Raw genomic sequence first — 18,830 nt, forward strand, 5'->3', positions numbered from 1 at the left:
CAAGAAGTTTTTCCTAGCTATACACTATATTTTATACCATGCTCAAAATTAAAGTATCTCATGTTTCTTTTAACCACCACACTTGAACTGAGGATCCATTTTTGGCCTTTCACTCTAAAAACTGATTTATGGCTGACACCTCATTGTTATGCCTATTCATTAAAAACTTTGGTTCTGTATTTGAAATGTGATTCTTTATTTATCCTATACATTTAAAATTTGTTAGAAGCAATTGACACTTTCAACCAGTCTGTAAAAGAACAGACCCATTAAATCTAGAAGACTCAATCCAACCTCATCAGCAAAGTTAACACAATATGGTGGAGGCTGTAGCATCTGCTGTTATCAGCCCTGGATGCCTCTGGGCTGTGCTGATGAGGTGATTAGTTAAGTGCTCTAGGAAGCTCAAGGTATATTTTCAGACTTAAAAAGATACAATAGGCGTTCCTCTCTGAAAACAACAAAAGCTCCATGCAAGCCCTTGTCACAGATCTAAATTGTCTTCTCCAGCAGGAAATATATCTCCCACTTGCTGGTACTCTTGACATCTAAGAGGAACAGTACTTAGCCAAGGCAAAGTAAATTTTCATTCTTTTTTTTCCCCTCTCTCTTTTCATTTAAATACTCTTTTTTAAATGATTTGTGACTTGTCTGTATAGCAGACAACAAAGTAATGATTCACAGAGCTTCCTGGAAAATATATTGTAAACTGAGATGGAGAATTAGTTGCCTCTGAGCAGTCAGCCCCCTTTCTCTGAATTTTTATTCTTCATTTGACATTTAATTTAAAATCTGGTCTGATTTAGCCTGAAAAAGTAGTAATAAAACCATAAAGTGCTCCATCTGATAGAGGGTGAAATCAAGATGTTCTTTTCAGTTAAGGTTATTCTCAAGGCTATGACAGAACCATCAGCAGCTCCTGACTTCCTGCTGAGAAAGCAATAAAGCAAATCCCGGGACATCATGACTTCAAAAGCAAACTGTTATTCAGTAACAACATTTATCTCCCTAATTCAGTGGGATGCAGCAGATAGGATTGAAAATTTCTTTTAAAAATGCACTAACATTTTATAAAGCTTTTAATACCCATGTAGCCACATAAAATCAGTCACTTCAGAAAACTGTGTCAGACCATGGGGATCAACCCTGTAGGCTGCCATGAGGCGATGGAAACTTGGTTCTCTTACTGTTAATTAAAATTGTTTGACACTGGTAATTTTTGTCAAGGTGCTCATTTTTCATTCCAGATCCCTTCAGGCCTTTTTATTCCTAGCATGGCTGTTGGAGCCATAGCTGGCAGGATGGTTGGGATCGGAGTGGAGCAGCTGGCATATCACCATCATGACTGGATCATCTTCAGGAACTGGTGCAGGCCTGGGGCAGACTGTGTCACACCAGGGCTTTATGCTATGGTGGGAGCAGCAGCTTGCTTGGGTAAGATCTCTGCTGGTCATTGGTTTGTCTGTGACCGGCGCTGATATTTGGGAACATGCTCCAAAGGGTCCTGTGTTTGTGTTAGCTGCTGTGCTGGCGTTCCTGGGTGCAACAGAGGTTGAAATCAAGATGTGACAGGCTAAAGAATGGGCAGCTTACTCTACTGGTTGCTCCAGGGGTCTGCCAGATGGTCAGCAACAGAAAGGCTTGCAGTCATCGATGCCTACTCCTTGTAATCTGCAAAAAAAACCCAAAAAAACAAACTAACAAAAAAAAAACAGAGAAAAGAAAAGAAAAAAATGAAGTTAGGCTGCAGGTTTCCAAGCAGGAGTATTTTTACTTTCATGTTTTCCATTTGATGTAATGAAATTCACTGTAACTGGACTAAAGCTACTCACTTGTTTAGATTGTGCTGTCTCTCAGTGCAGGAAGAAAACATCCCAGTTTTTGCTAAATTTTAAGCTACACAGGGGTAAAAAATTTGGGTCTTATTTTGGCTGTGTGTCACGCTATGGTCAACTGAGCTGTATTTTGGGTTTCTTTTTGATCGTAGGCCAATACTGGATTACACTCAGTCATTAGAATTTATTGGATATAACAGCAATGATCTGTTAACTATTAAAGCAAGATCATTGAATAATACCTCATGCATCAAATTTCTAGCCATAGATGCAACAAGAATGTTATAAGCATACCATCTGAGTATGTTTTTACCTGATCATATCTTTCCCTTCGTGTACTTGCATATTCTGTCTCCTTTTGTTGCTATTATTGATATCATCATCAGCGGATGAAAAATAGTGGAGAGGCATAACACATGATTAATGTCATTGGGTAGGTTTGAAGTGAAAGATGTACTCAAGGAAGAGCTGGAAAATTTCAGATTTGGATGCTCATATTGGAAAAGCAGGGTCATTTGTGCAATCAATAGAGAGGAAGGAAAGGTGGGATTTGCTTGAAAATTTAATGTCTGTAATGTAGATATCAATACCTGAGCTTAACTGTCTTGATACCCCTCACAGTCAAAACAGAAAAATGAGGTATGGGAAAGATCAGTCTTAACTGGCAATACACATCTAAAACCAGGTGAATTTGGCCTCAAAAAGGCCTGTTTTTATCTAGAGGATATAAATGCAATCTGGATCATCCCTTTGGATGTGAACACCCACAGCAGTGTAGACACATTAAAAAAAGCTGGGATGAATCTTACTATCCAAACAAGTAAAGAACTTCCTCTTTACAATAAATTATCTTAATGTTCATTAAATAAATAATGCACAAAAATTTGGCTCTTATGTTGCAGTTGATCTGCTAGTCAGCATAGAATTATAGAAGCATAGAATGTGCTGAGTTGGAAGGGACCCATCAGGATCATCAAGTCCAAATCCTGCCCATGCACAGAACACCCCAAAAATCACACCATGGGCCCGAGAGAATTGTCTAAATACCTCTTGAACTCTGTCAGGCTTGGTGCTCTGACCACTTCCCTGCGGAGCCTGTTCCACGGCCCAACCACCCTCTGGGTGAAGAACCTTTTCCTGATATCCAACCTAAACCCCCCTGACTGAGCTTCATGCCATTTCCTCAGGGCCTGTCACTGGTTACGTGAGTGAAGAGATCATCTGCCTCTCTGCTTCCCCTTGTGAGAATGCTGTAGACCAGAATGAGGTCTCCCCTTAGTCGCTCCAGGTTGAACAGACTAAGTGACCTCAGCCATTCCACACTTCATCATCCTCGTGGTCCTCCTTTGGATGGTTTCTAATAGCTTAATGTCTTTTTTTATATTGTGATGCCCAAAACTGCACACAGAACTCAAGTTGAGGCTGCAATTTCTTCTTCTTTTAAAAGGTCCAAATTAAGGTGCAGTGGTTTTTAATAGTATGGTGAGACATACAGTAGAATGATCACAGCTTGTACTTAAGCTGTTCTGTACCAAAACCTATCTTGCCTAAAGTAAGAGATATGGACTAAGTATTAAATGATCCTTATTCTGGTATTTGCTCTCAGCTTTTCACAGTCAGAAGTTTAAGGCATTCCTCAGACAAAATTCATATCTGGATCATAGTGTTAAGTAATCAACAATCTAATATTTCTGTATGCTGCTAGATAAGAAGCATCTTTTAATGACCTGTTTCTGATTTTTCTCATCTAAAATGGGGCTGTATTTTGAGTCCTAAAAATAGTGGATTTATTACATTTACCTTTTGAACAGAGGCAAAGAAATGTTACCTAATAATTCAGAGATACATATACACTTGTCCTCCGTTATGTGATTATTTTTATCCTTTAATGTAAACTGAAGGAGCAAGGAGCTTGCTTATGAAATTAATATGGAAAGACTAGATTGAAAAATGCAGCTACAACCCTGCCTATGGCTGCATGCCTGGATGGCCTCAAACCAAGTTGTACTCAGTTCAAACTGTATTACTATAGTGATATCCAAAGCAAGGGTTTAAGCTATAACATAGCTCTTGCAGTGGCCCTAAGCTATTCTTAGGTAGGATTTTGTAACCCTGTTGTGCCCAAAGATAATGCCTAGCTTTCTCTTCAGTATGACTGCAGGTAGGCTGGTGTGAAGCCTCCTCTCCACGTTCCTACCTGCCCCAGCCATGGCACTTAACTGATCCTTGGAGTCATTTTAGAGGTCTAATGGCAGGGTTCAATTTTGCTTTCTCAAGTATCCATTAAAGCTGATTTTTTGGCATCCTTTCTAGTTTTAAATCTCTGTCTTTTAGCATTCATTGTTTGCTTTTCAATGCTAGCAACTTTGGCATGAGCAAGTTCACTCAACCTTTATGATGAAAATTGCAGTAGATGAAAAATACCTTTTTCGGAGAAACAAGGGCAAAGTACTCAGCGTAAATAATTACATGCATTTTTGAGCGTAAGGCTCAAAAATATAAATGAGTTGCTTAATGTGTATACCAGCACTGAGAGAAACTTGAGTCTTTTCCTTGTTGGCAGGTGGTGTTACTCGAATGACGGTCTCTCTGGTGGTGATTATGTTTGAGCTAACTGGAGGCCTGGAGTACATTGTACCTCTTATGGCTGCAGCTGTCACAAGTAAGTGGGTGGCAGATGCCTTTGGAAAAGAAGGGATCTATGAAGCTCACATTCATCTGAATGGCTACCCCTTCCTGGATGTGAAGGATGAGTTCACCCACCGAACGCTGGCGACTGACGTGATGAGGCCAAGGCGCGGCGAAGCTCCTCTCTCTGTGCTGACGCAGGACAGCATGACGGTGGAGGATGTCGAGACTCTCATCAAAGAGACTGACTACAATGGCTTTCCAGTGGTGGTTTCAAAAGACTCAGAGAGACTTATTGGATTTGCACAGAGACGAGAGCTGATCCTTGCAATAAGTAAGTAGAGTATCAGTGTCCAGAAGTCTGATTTTGAAAGGAGTTTTGACAAGATAGGCAGTTAGCAGTGTTGTTCACCTTGCAGAACGGCTAAATAAGAACAAAATCTAACTTTTTCTTCAAATCTGACTTTTACTGGTTAGTAGGACCTGGAAGCTTTTCTATTGCATCATACCACCTGACAGAATTTTGTGGGCTTGACCCTTGTGGGCCTAATTTTGCTGTCACTCAAAAGAGTAAAATACAACTGTTCTAGAGACAACAGAGGGAAACTCAACTTGTATGGCCAGAATTTTTGTCAGAACCAGACCAAAAGCCAGTGCAGTGCTCAGTTTCTTTCCCTTTCCAGGGGCTTCCAGAAGTGGCTGAGGCAATCATGAACTTTGGTCACCCAGTGATGAAATACCCTATACTTCTTTCTGTTGCTCTCAGTTTTTCTTCACATGCAGGCTTTTAGTGCTACAGGTGGAAAGTTTTCAGTGCACAGTGTTTTTTGGTAAAGATGGGTGAATTCTGTCTGACATCCAGTGGATAGCTGGCTCGTTGCCTGAGAGTCTGAATCCAGGTCATTAAAGGTTTTGACTGTCAGGTCCTTTTCTGGTTGATCTGATGACTAAGTGGGGATTTAAGAACAAGTATACTGGATGAAAGCAAGTGTTTCCACCTTTCTGGACCCAGGGCATCCAGAACTGGAGAGGGCTGCAAGGCTGGCCCACTGTCTGCTCCCAGTTCTGGCAGTCCTGTGGTTTTGAGGGCCAGCTGGGAAGGCAGGCAGGCAAGATGCCATCTGGGCATGATTGCCTTGTACTTTGCTGGGGAGTGGAATGTCTGGTATATCCAAATCTCCTTGACTTGGAATTATTCTTCTCTGCATGGTCTTGTTTCATCCCTGTTATTCAGGCACCTTTAAAAAACTGTTGACTCTGATAGAAATGCACATATTTTTTTCAGACAAGAAAATTAATAAATGGTAAATTTGGGTTATTTTTGAAGGGTACTTTCCAGCTCACTTCTCACAAAGCTAAAATAAAAATTGAAATAACAGTGGTCTTTAAAGCACATGTTTTAGATGTATTAAGCCTACCCTGGGTCTGTCTTTTATACTGCCCATGCCATGTCATGGCTTAAACACTTGGTGCCTTCCTAAGTTAATAGTCTTTTGCACCTCCTTTTCAGGAAGGTATGTCAGTGGGAAAATTGCATGGATTGAAGACGCAGAGCCCTCAGTTTAAAATCAAAAAGATCAGAGGCTGCTTGAAGTGAGTCAAAGAACTTTGAGGAACTGAGTGTTTTGATTCAGGTCATAAACAGCAGTGTGGCTGAATGGTCTTGACAGAAGGTGTAAGAAAATGTCCAGCCTAGGAGCTGACAACACAAAAATCAGTTAAAATTAAACTCAATAAAAATTTAGATCAAAATTCTTTCCTGTTCAAAAATTCTTTGACATCTGCATTTTTTCAGAGGAAAAGATACTGTCTCCTGATCAGTTCTAATTAAAAGCATCTTTCATAGGAAATGAGACAGAACTTAGATATAAAATTAAATTGTAATATGCATAGATAAGTTTTTCTAAAATCCTCAGCCACCAGTGACCTTTGGTAACCCTCTTCCCCTGGGGCTGAGTGTGAGTGCTGTCATTCTGTGCTGACACTATGATAAATGGTTAATCTTTCCAGTGTGGTTTCTGTCCTTCTGACTTAAAATCTGAGTTTGGTTCCAGAAGACATAGAGTATGGTTCCAGTACAGGGCAGGGCAAACCATGCCAGCAACCTTTTGATTGCTAATCCTCTTTCTCTGAAGTTGCTTTGCCTGAATTTCAGAAGTTGTTATTGCTGATCATTACCATAAGGGTAGTTAATAGGTTCTGAACCTCCACCTCAGCTTGCTTCATGGTTGTGATCATGGAGCTACACACCAATTCTCCTTAAGCCATAAAATTCCTTACCAAGAGAGAAATATCACACATGGTGAAGCATCTCTTATTCACCTGTTCAGGTTCACCTGCTCAGCCTGACAGAGACACTGGAGTTACATCTCAGAACAGCATAAGCCCCATCTGTGCAGCACTTCAGCCAGGGAATGAGGCCTTAAGAAAAACAGAGTCAGGCCCACTCCAATATCTCTTCTTTCACCACTGTCTTTTTTTTCATGGCATTATGCCCTGCAGAATGCCTCCTCAGCCTGAGCTAGCTCTGGTACCTCTACATAAGAGCACTTTGTGCTTCATGGAGACACGGTTTCAACCAAGAATTTAAGCTTCTTTGTCGGGCCCAGTGACTTGTGCATCAGTAGTATGGTGGTCCAGGGGAAGTACTCCAATTCCCTCATACATCTGCCTTCTTGGATGAAGGCAATAGCTGCTGAGTCTTGCATCAAATACCCGTTCCCACAAAGCTATCTGCCTCATGATTTACCCCTACATAATTTCTTTCTTACTGAGTGGAGCATGCTCTATAAATGCATCAAATACCTGTAAAGTGAATGGCAGTGCCATTTCCAATTGCTCAGCAGTATCCTCAGGAGGATTGTGTCCTTCCATTGGTCCTTGTTGAGTAGGTAGGCAGGTGAGGTGGCAGTCACCCTCTGGGAAGAGGTGTCTACATTTTAATGACACCTACTTTACAGTCTTAAAGAGGGGAGTTTTTGACACTGTGAAGTTTTTGTTAAATTTGGCCTGCTCCAGAGGCACCATGCAAAAGGTGAAGCCTTGGACGTTAGCCAGGTGGCCTGTATTATATGCTTTTTCCAGTGTGGAGTTGAGAGATCAACACAGTTGATATAGGCTGTGAAATGTGAACCCCTGAAAATGAGAGGCTGTTTCACATTTGGGAGAATTAATTCCTTCTCTAGCTATGACAAGAGCCTTCTGCATAGATTGCTTTGTAAGACCAGATATTGTCATCCATTTGCTTTGCTCTTTCTGTTAATCTGTATCAGTTTTTCTTATCCACCGACTGCAAAAATGATCTGCTCTTCTGTTTCACCTTTACTCCCACTCCCCCATCCAGTGAGACTGCATACAAAATCCACCATTTTTCTGATGCCACTGAATTTACTCCATAGTACTACATCATTCAAATTTCTCTAGAGAGGTGCTTGACATGGAAGAGTGAAATCATGGCATTGGCTAATCACTGTTGTTCAGGGTCATTGCTGCCTTGGGAACAGCAATGTGGTAACCAAAATGCTTGGCCCTGCTTCTTAGGGTGCAGCTTTGGGAAGGAAATACCTAGCTGTCAAAGGTTTTTATCAAAGGGTGGGAGTTACCTTCAGTTTGATTAATGTTACCTCTTAGCACAGATCATCTATCAAAGAACTATGCAGGCATATTCACACTTGAAGTTGGATGTATGAATTGAAACAAGCTGAGACAAAACTAACATCATTCCCGTAAATTGCAATAGGGCTTGTAATATGTGGGGTGAGAAGGTTGAGGATCATATGCTGTACTGATATTAGGTTTGAGCCAGCACTGCTCCAGTTCCAGAAATATTAGAAGACAATGATTGTTAAATGTAAAAAAAAATTGCAGCTGAAACATGTTGGAAACCATCACTGTCTACACATTACAAGTCATAGGAGCAGGTTTCTCACTCTGATTGATGGCAGAGAGTTCCAAGAATGTTTACATATGCTTGGAGTATGAGTTGCTGTACCTCTCAAGAGCAGAAGCAACCTAAGTTACTTGAAAGTAATAATTTAACTATTTCCAAGAATTTTTTTTTAAAAAATTAAAACTTCAGAGCCAAATACTTTATATTCTTATTCTGGGGACAGAAACGTTGCCTGTCATTTGGAAATCTGTCTCATATAATGTTTACATCCTGTAGTGTTAAGTAGAGATGAGGTAAACACTACAAAGAAAATAAAGTACTCCAGTGTTAAGTCTTGGGGCGTGCTTTAAGTAAAAGGCTTATACTGATCATGCAAACTCCAGATGTATTGTGATGTTCTCTTCGTAGTTTGATCAAAGTATTAATGATAGCTTTTGAACTTCTGAAAATGGTCACATATGTGCTGTTTATCCCTGTATTTTTTCCTCCCCTTACTATTTTCCTTTAAGTAGGAAGCTGATTTATTTTTTTCTTTTAAAAATCTAGATATGCAAAGTATTTAAGGCATTAAGTGTAAACCCACAAAATTTACCCTGCATGCCAGTGAGGTGTGCTGATCTAGTACAACACCCATGTGGCTCCTAGATCCCTGGAATGTGAATTTGTCTTTCCCCAGCTTTGTATTCATAAATCCATTCACCATGTCCACATTTTTCCCAATTCCACTGAAAAGTTTTGCTCCAAGCCAGCTGGGATCTTACGCAGCTGTTGACTCCACTTCTTCAGGCATGTAATAAAGTTTCTGTTGTGATTCTCACAATGGAGGAAATCACATACAGTGATTTGAATTTGACAGAAATTGGATTAGTGAACTTTGTGAATGCAGTAAGCTGCGTATTTATTCAGAAAAGCATTATCCCAACCAAGGAAAGTATGCGCCTGTAAAAGTGTCATGTTTGCTTTGAGGGAGCAATGTCTCAAGGAAATTCAACGTTACTCAGTAACCCAAATTTCTGGGACTTCTGTATGTTAAAGACAAAATCAAACCTTGCTTTCCAAAGGGGAAATGATTTTTTATTATCACGCTCAATTCACTATCTATGCCAATTTTTGTGTCGTACAGAGAACGCAAGACAGCGTCAGGATGGGGTGGTGAGCAACTCCATCGTGTACTTCACTGAAGACCCCCCAGAACTGCCCCCCAACAGTCCCCATCCCCTGAAACTGCGGCGTATTCTCAACCTGAGCCCTTTCACCGTCACTGACCACACACCAATGGAAACTGTGGTAGATATTTTCCGAAAACTTGGACTCCGGCAGTGTCTGGTGACTCGCAGTGGGTGAGTGATTGACAGTCAAGTGAATGTTTTAATGTTGTCTTATGTTGTGAAAGGATGAATAAGGGAACCTTGCCCAAGTCTCTCCAGGGCAGCAAAAGAAGTCAGACTCGGAACCAAAATGGTGTTTGCGGGGTGTTGTATTTCATTCTGTTCTCCCAAATCCTTAGTGTATTCTCATTTAGATAAGGTAAAAATAAATAAAAAACAAACTCTTCTGACTTCCACTATCATTCAGATTTCAGCAGAGGCAGGTACGGGAAGCAGTATTGTTTACAAAGAATATGCGTGTTTCAGGACATCCAGTTAGATGTTTGTGAAAATTGTGACAAAGGTGTCACTGGAGGAAAATTAATTTGTTCAACTTTCTTTATTGGATAATGGAAAGGTGTATAAACCAAAGGCTCTCAAACAACATCTGAAGGAGGTGGGCAAACATGAAATTAGGGGAACAAGGGCTGCACTTTGTGGACTAGACCTAACATCCCATAGTTCCGATGGAATTTGAGACTTTTGGGCATCATGGCTCATCCCAGGATCTAGTGGCAGCAGGATAGCCAAGCCACAGCCATAATTTTCAAACGTGGAAGACTAAAATTTATTCTTCTGTTAAAAAGTCTTTTTTTTTATTCAAAAATATTGCATATCAGTTGTTACTGTCAATACAGTATCCTCAGCATTAAGAAAATAAGAACCATTATTGGGACACAGATAAAGGTTCTGATTTTAGGTGCCTGGATTTAGAAATTTAGATCTGGAGTTCTAGAACTTACATTAAATGAAACGTGGAAAAACTATTAACAATGAAATAGTTTCAATATTCAGTGCCTAATGGTCTTCAAGGACTGGAAGTAAAAGCCCTTGAATACTGAGGGTTATGAAATCTTTGACTCTTGGGGCCAGACATCCCATAGGCCTCATCTTTCTTGACAGATATAATTCATTTAGGTTCACAGAAATGAGAAATTATCATTTAAATTTGAAGGAATTATGCTGTCAAGCAGTGAGAGTTTCAGAAATCCTGTGCTTTAGCTTACTTTGTATTTTACCAAGCACTGATACCTTGGGTTTGACTGCTGGTCCTCTGCAGCCTGAGCCTAAGGAAACTTACTATTTTGTTGTATGAGGTATTAGTTGTTGTAGCTCCTCACTCAACCACTTTCCCAACAAAAAGAGGTAACAAGCCAAAGTATTTCACTTATTTATTGTGGCTGGGGTAGTAGAAATACATGAGGTGAGAATACTTTTATAAAAAGATAGTAATTGAGGAATAGATGAGATGGACAGTACTGTAGGGAAGCATTCACAAATTGTCCCTGCAGCTGAACAGGGTAAAAATCCTGGATGATATATGAGATGATTGTTGACCTTTCACTTCCTTTTCTCCTACAGGAGGCTGCTGGGTATCATAACTAAAAAGGATGTATTAAGACATATGGCTCAAATGGCAAACCAGGACCCTGAATCGATCATGTTTAACTAGACTGATAAAGAAGAAGAAAGTAACCCCAAAGGAATCCCTTCTAGATTAACATGAAGGCTGTGTTTGGTGTTTCATCTTGCTTAAAGAGAAAAAGGTAATGTGTATGAAGAATGGCCTGATATGCCTCTGACAGAGGGAGAGGATGCAGGACAGCACTTATTTTGAGGAAGGCAGTTTAGAAGCTCTGAGCAGCTGCAGACATCAAGCTGTTTCCTTAATGAGATTCCCGACAGCTCAGTTGAAGTGCTGGTGGATGTAAGTGATGCGGTGCTTAGAGACAAAGAGCCACGAGCACCAGTGGGAGGCATCAAGGTCACAGTAACTCATGAGGCAGGTGTGAAGAGTAGCAGACACTTCATGTACAAGCTGCTAAGAGATATAAAACTTTGTGTTCCAAGCCAGAGAGTGTAGATGAGTAATGTCAATTGCTTTTGTTACTGGAATCATGGCTGTTTGTTTGCTACTGAGTTATACCATTTTCATGATGGAAAAAAATCAGCATATTTTTAAATGAAAGATTTTGTCATCTTCATTTTATTTTGTAAATCTTTAATGACTCAAGACTGGGGTTAAGTCTTGAGAAAAGAGTAAGATTATGCCTCAAATCACTTTAAAATGTAATGTCCCTTGCTCCCTGCTTTAGTCTTTTGCATTTTATACTGCTTAGCATTTCTGTCAACCAGCTTCCCCTTATTAATGTTGAAATGGGATTTATTTGTAAGAATTTATTATCTCTCTATGCAATTTTGCATACAAGTACTGTAAAATTTAGTATTTTGTGGTTTGCTGTGGTAACTGGAAAAAAACATAGAAGTCCATAAAATAGTTTTCAAAAGCACTAAAAGGACAGTGCTATTCATTTCTCATCAGTGTTAGTGACAAGAGATTGAATCCCTCACCTGTCTTCCCTTGTGTACATCACAATTTTTCACAAATGAATGACATTCTGCATTGATTCTTGGTTCTCCACTTTAGTCCCTTTTGACATTGCTCTTTCTTGGCATTTGTCTGCACTTGCCAAGAGATTGCTGAAATTAATTTAACAGTCATAGACACTTATTCTGTAAGAGATCTACTTTTTATGCACTCATCAGTCATAGGACTGTGGAATTCCTCTCCACAGCACTGTGGCTGGATAAGATCTGAGGGACTGAGAATGCAATTGATCATAGGAAAGCTTTAAGTATTTATCTATTTGCACCAAGAACACAAGATTTAACAGACCCTGGTAGAGACCTCTAAGTCACTCAGGTAAAAATGTAAAATTTTGCTAAACCCTTGTTCTGGTCCTGTGTGGGATAAAGAGGGTCAACCCTTTAGCCAATACTGCTCTCAGTAACAGAATACCAAATTGTACTCTCTGTAACACATAATTCACACTGCCCAGTGTTTACTTCACGGATGTAAACTTAAAGATTGCAGAAAGGCTTTGCCCTAAATCCCCTTCAGACCTCCTGGTCCCTTCATTTAGGCATCTAAGACCTCTGTTATTTTTGCTCAGATTCACCCAGATAACCAGTGGTGTTCAAATGGTCCTCATGGATAGAGATGACCTCTCATGCCAGAAGAGCCTGTTGCTTACTCCAGCCCAGACCCAGACTGTTGATTTATCACATAGGCAATGTGCATGACTATTGTGTTCCTGAACTGAGACAACTACTCAGGTGCACCCTGAGTTAGATGCCGAAGTTCCATGTCACAAATTCTTCCTCTTATCTCCCTTTACCCTGCTTCCTTCTGGCATGAGTCCCAAGGGCCATACTCCATTCACACGGAGCATGGCCCAAATTGCTGAAGTAAAAGAAACGGAAGTAAAGGGATAATTTTAATTTAAGTACTCCACTTAACAATGGTGTTTGGAACAGACTGACACATATATGTAGCTCTGGCCAAAGCCCATAAATATTTCAGTGTATACTTTTTGTTAACTGAACAGCTGCAGTACAATGTATTATTAAAGGGATATTGTTAAAACTATGTAAACTATAGGACTGAGCAACCCCTTTCTTCTGAAAATAGGAGATACAACATAATGTGGTTATTTCTTACATTTTTCTGTGGAACTGTCAGCAGTCAAAGTCATAAAAAACCAACCAAGTCAATAACAATGCTCATAAACTCTAGATTCTCTCACTTGAACAGAGATGCCATCATAAAATCAGTTCATTCCCACAACTAAATCCAAGTGGGGCAATTGTCAGTTTCTACCTATAACTTCTAGAATCTAAGGACTGTGCTAAAAAGTCTGACTTTGGAGAGCAATCTCATTCTTGGATTAAAACTCTGTGACCATGTTCTACTTTCCATGCTTGCTAACAGGAACCAATATAGTGTATCAACACTGAAAAACATTATAATTTTCTGAGAAAAAGACATAGGCTTTCCTAACTGAGGCTAATCTGGCTATGAATACAAATTCACATATGCATTGACTTGACTTACCAGGTTAAACTCAGTCTGTGGTTATGCACCGGCATGGACTTGTGTGGTTAATTCCCATTAATACCCAAAGACCTAATTTGCTGACACCGAATCACCCCTGTGATAGCTTGTTGCCTTGCCTTATTACACTACTTGGGAGGAGCCCTCAGGTCTTAAAACCAAGATCCAAAAAACCAACATGGTCGTTTGTTGCAAACACCAGCAGAAGGAATTGAGATCTATGTAGTTATTGTGAATGCAGTTTGATCCTGGACTGTCACCCAAGTAAAAGGCAGGTAAAAGGGTGTACAACTCTCTTCTATCAAAAACATTCCTTTCTAGATGGAAAGCTTTAAATACCTAAGGGGTCAAGTGAAAAACCTTTGGACATGTAACCGTGTAGTGCTGCTCCTTGTTCCAGTGTCTGTTCAAAAGCTGTTAAACCCTTCAGAGCAGGGGCTGCTATCTGGCTGTCCAGGAATGACACATTCATGGCTAACTGCAGCTGCTTGGTGTTATCATCAAGGCTGAGGCTGATGCTAGAATGACATGGAGGGCTTTGAAACAGGACAGACTTTGCTAATTAGAAAACTTCCTCCATGCTACAGCCTTTATCGTTCTTCACACTGGTGTATGAAAGGGAACACCCTTAATATAAATTAATAACATGCTTATCTCAAAAAATGCGTTTAAGATGTAATGATTTAAAATATTTTCCCATAACAAGCCCATTATCAGACACTGTTTTCCATCTGTATTCTAAAATTGGTCTCAGAAGGTACTGAATAGACTCCAAGAGCCATAGATCTCAGCCCTATTTTTTTGAATTTGTAGACCTCAAGATAGTCACGTAGTGTTATCAATCTGAGTTACATGAGTATTTTAGTATATACTGCTGACTTTATGCAACCTCAGTTCAGTCCTTCAAGCAGTTGGCCTTCAAAAATGCCTAACTAAACTAAACAGAGGAATAAAAATCTTTGAATGATAGAGGTTCAGTATGTACCTTTGTTTTGCATGAACTGTGTTAAGTTACATTCAGCTTCTGATGTGTGTTTGAAGCAATCTGTACTGGAAAGTTTAATAATAAAGTACAGAAATGGATGACATTAGACAGACCCTTTGGCTGTCCCAGTGATACTAATTATTAATTCTTATGCTTTGAAGAAGCAGAAAAAAAATGTTTAAGGATTACAGAAGACTCACTGATTCCGTGTTTGAATGACACTATATTTATGACTATAGTTTTGCTTTGGCTCTGTTTGTTGTTTTGTTTCTTTTTAATTGTAGAAAACAGTGTATATGTTGCACCTTATAAAAAACAATGTTTGGACTCTATTTTTTAAATAAAACTGACAGCACTGGAAACATTTCTTGGACATCTTATTAATTAGAAAAGTATTTCACTTAATGTCTCTATGATTTTTATGTTTTCTTTTCTCACTTTTAGGGATAACTCAAGCCTGAATTCTAGAGATCTAGGATATCCAATTCAATTATAGATTAGGTAATATTAAGTAGGGAGTTAGTAAAGTTCATGCAGTGTACTTCAGAAAATCATCTTTGACGGCTGGCTATTTTATTTTCAGAGAAAAATGTTTTTTCTTCAGCATCAGAAATACCTGAGAAATATAAAAAGAGAAGAAAAATGATTTATCTAACCAGCTTGTTCTGCCTACAATGATCATGAAACTTTAAAACTAGATGTTGCAAAGCCCCTATGATATATTTTTAGTATATATTTTTCACTTGCACTTTGATTCAGAACTAAGATCAAAGACTGAAAATGACAGGTTCAATCATCTCCATTTAATTGGATGAAACATACCCTAAATCTCTGTCAGAGGCTAAATTCTAGGTATTAGCAACGAATATGGGCTTGATCCTGATCAACATGCTAAGGTGAACATGCCAGAAATATCCTAGTTCAAATGAAATGACTCATTTCAGAAGCTGATTTTGGGAGTCCCATGACCTTCAACTCATTCCATGGATTGCTGTGTCCTTAACACAACCCAAAACACACACTCAAAAGCCAGGAATAATCAGGCATGCAGCACCTTTAATAAGTAGTAATAATTCCTGTAGTTTGTATTTGGTCGTGGGGTTCTGAACTTTCGACCTACCTGTCATCACTTGCGATGGCACAGCTGGGAAATGGAATAGAAAATGTTCAGAGGCATTCAGCACTGCCATGGTGCAGCTGTGCTCCACATATCCTCGCCTACCCTCCATTCATCCAAACCAAGCAGCCTGCTACCATCCATGTGCCTTCTTGCTCCTTTGGGGGAGGCTCTTCCTCCACATCTATTTCCTACAAGCTGTGTTATTCCCTTGTGCTGTTCTGCTCCTCTGCTCCAAATGTGATCTTGCTTCTAGCTCTCCACTGCTCTGGTGGCCCACTAAGCACGATCTCACAGACACCGTATCCAAAATAAGCAAGGTGCATCTCTGGTGGAAGGCCTCCATTTGTGGCAGATGGGATTTTGCATTGCTGCTTCCTGAAGGACATGGCAAACACTGTTGCTGGAATGCTGCCTAGAGTTTTTTTAATTGGTTTTTGACTTTTATCTTTTAGGATCTGGTTATTGTGTTGTCTCTGCCCGCATTAAGGTACAAACAGTAAATGTCAAATAGAGAGTGATAGAAGAGAAGGGGCGAAAAGAGAAAGAGTGTGGGAGAGAGACTAAGCAAAGATATCACCACTATGTGGAATCCTGCAGTGTCCTGCTGGACCTTCTTCATCCTGGTCTGTCTGGTGGGGGTTCTTGTGTTCTTGTGGAGGTACCACTTTTATACAGTCCAAGTATAAAAGTATCCATGAGGCAAGGGTTCCCACCCGGCTTGGGATGGCATGTGTGTAAGATACTTCCTTTCTCACAGTTTGCCTTGGTGGGAGCTTTTGTCCAGATAGATACCTTGATCTGCCTCACCAGTCCTGGCACCTTCCTGTTGTTGCTGTCAGCACTTTTCCCACAGTTTGCACAGCGGAATTTTGTCCAGTGTGTTAATTCCAAACGTCCACCTCTGGTTAGGCCTGGTATTAATGCCTTCCTTTTTACCATCCGTGCTTATTCTGAGGTCTTGTGGTGGCTTCCCTTGTGGGAATGTTCTTGTTTGACAGTGTTTGAGACTGTCCATTGTTCTTCTCCAAGTCCTCACACTATCTTAATACAATATCAAAAAGATGAACTTCTGAGAAAAATAGCTGCTGCATTTCACAGATCAATCTAGTATGTTCACCCTCTCAACCAGCAGCTAGTGACTTCCCAGTGAAGTCAATCTGGAGCTGGTATGTGACTGTGAGAGCTGTATCCTGGAACAGTTATGGGCTCGTAGGCAGAATGAGACAGGAATTGCTGACCTGTAGCTGCAGCATTTGGTTTACTCTCTATCCCTCCTTTAACCTTACTGTATTCTGAGCATAATTAATATTCTCGGTTTGAGCACATTATAAACCCTGTTTTAGTACAGTTAATTATTTCAACCCTTGTTATCTTTCAGAATTATCTTGTATGGTCAGGATTAAAATAATCTGAGTGTTCCTACTCGCTTTCCCCAGCCACAGCAGCTGACTGGTTAGGAAGACATAACCGAATGTAACAGCCAGCTTGGGGGAGAGTCAGTATTTGGCACTTCAGCTGTGTTTCATTTGAGAAATGATTGTGCAGCCTGAACAATCAGTGCACAACTCTCTGTGGGGATTTGCAAAGCCTGATGATTTATTCCTGGCTTGAACAACATTTAGAGCAATGTTTGTGGCCAGCTGATGTTACATAACCATCAGATTAACCAGTCTTTCTTAATCCACAAAGATTCAGTAAAGGACACTGAAAAAAATGTGCAGATTGCTTAGGAAACTAAACAATCAATTATATTAGCTAGGAAGACAAGCTTTATTGTCTCAAAGTTATGTCCACAGGGGCATCCCACTTTCAGGAGAGCCATACCCTGTGAAGGGTTCACTGACTGGTCTCACTGCTAGGAACGAGTGAGAATATATATAAAATATAAAATAATATCTGTTTGGATTGACTGCAATCAATGCTACTGTTTGTCTCTCCTAATGTGTTCTAAAAGACAACTTCTTCCCCTGAAGTGAGCTCACTGTTTCTACAGTTGCTAGTGAGAGCTGGACTGTGGCCACGCACAATTTGATGTGGAGTGCTTCAGGACCAGGTCTTTAAATGCTAGTTGAGAGTTTCTCCTTTAATAAATGCAGTAAAAAGGAGTGGCTGCCGTAATTGTGCCGTGCAAAAGGATCATTCCAAATTATTAAAAAGTCAGATGAACTATAGTTCTCTGCTTCTAAAGATTCCCAACAGGTAAGACTGAAAAGCTGTGAAGCCTTATGATTTATAAAATATATTTGTGTTTAGATAATTTCCAAAGTTGCAGTTTTTCTAAAGACAAATTTTACTTACCTAACTCTCAGATTATGTGGCCATTAGAATCCAAAATTTCTGAATGATGTACAGGGGGCAACCAGACCCTTGAAGTCCCCAAGCCTGGGAAGAGAGAGAGACACCTCAGCTCTACTATGGCTCACAGATGAGGGAGAGGACACAACCTCTACCAAAGGCTCCAAAATGACCCCGGTCAGCAGTGATATTCAGGAAAAAGCACAGTATATGCCACCACCAGCCCTTCCCTTTTTCACAGCAACCTTATGGTTAGAGACTCTTTGTTAGGTAAATGTCCATGCAATACAGGTCTTGTAGGTGTTGATTTAAGTGCAGCTCACTGAGTTACCATAGTGCAGCTCCTTCTTTGCCAGCTGCTGCTCTGGTGGGCTTTCTGCCAAGCCAGAAGGAGCAGTGTCGTAAAAGGGACATTTGTAGACTTCTACTTAAAGATAACTCAGCTAGATATTCTGAATCACATTGAGATGCAGATTCTATATCTAAATTGCTATAGGAAACTTAGGCTTCTGCTTATACTCTCATATTTCAGATATTGGGGTGGTCATCACATTTTTAGGCCTTGCTATAGCCTGAACACAGTATTTTGCTTCATGTAGTTGATGTTAAAATCTAACAACCATTTGTCACTGACCAAAATATTTAACCATCTTCTATGCAGCCACTGCTTGAGATCAATTATCATTTAGATTATTGTACTAATTCTTGATTTTTAATCTCTGTTCAACGTTTAAGCACCTGTTTAATAATAATAATAATTATTTATTTATCCAATCAATTTATTCAAATGGTGCAATAATTAGAGGTACAAAAAAG

The 18,830-nt window shown here is 39.9% G+C and overlaps 1 protein-coding gene across 2 annotated transcripts in view; it reads left to right on the forward strand.

The window, feature by feature from the left end:
- The window catches only part of CLCN4 (chloride voltage-gated channel 4), a 41,624-nt gene extending 26,663 nt beyond the window's left edge, over nt 1-14,961 (forward strand). For both annotated transcript variants that reach the window (XM_066176808.1, XM_066176809.1), the window contains exons 9-12: nt 1,248-1,434; nt 4,399-4,797; nt 9,476-9,692; nt 11,082-14,961. In XM_066176808.1, the coding sequence (XP_066032905.1) occupies nt 1,248-1,434; nt 4,399-4,797; nt 9,476-9,692; nt 11,082-11,172 (894 nt within the window). In that variant the 3' untranslated portion in view covers nt 11,173-14,961. The remainder of the gene's footprint in view (nt 1-1,247; nt 1,435-4,398; nt 4,798-9,475; nt 9,693-11,081) is intronic.
- The last annotated feature ends 3,869 nt before the right edge of the window (nt 14,962-18,830 follow it).

The sequence above is a fragment of the Chamaea fasciata genome, unplaced genomic scaffold (genome assembly GCF_029207755.1).
Source record: "Chamaea fasciata isolate MVZ Bird 193981 ecotype frontalis unplaced genomic scaffold, bChaFas1.0.hap1 SCAF_2, whole genome shotgun sequence".
Lineage (NCBI taxonomy): Eukaryota > Metazoa > Chordata > Aves > Passeriformes > Sylviidae > Chamaea > Chamaea fasciata.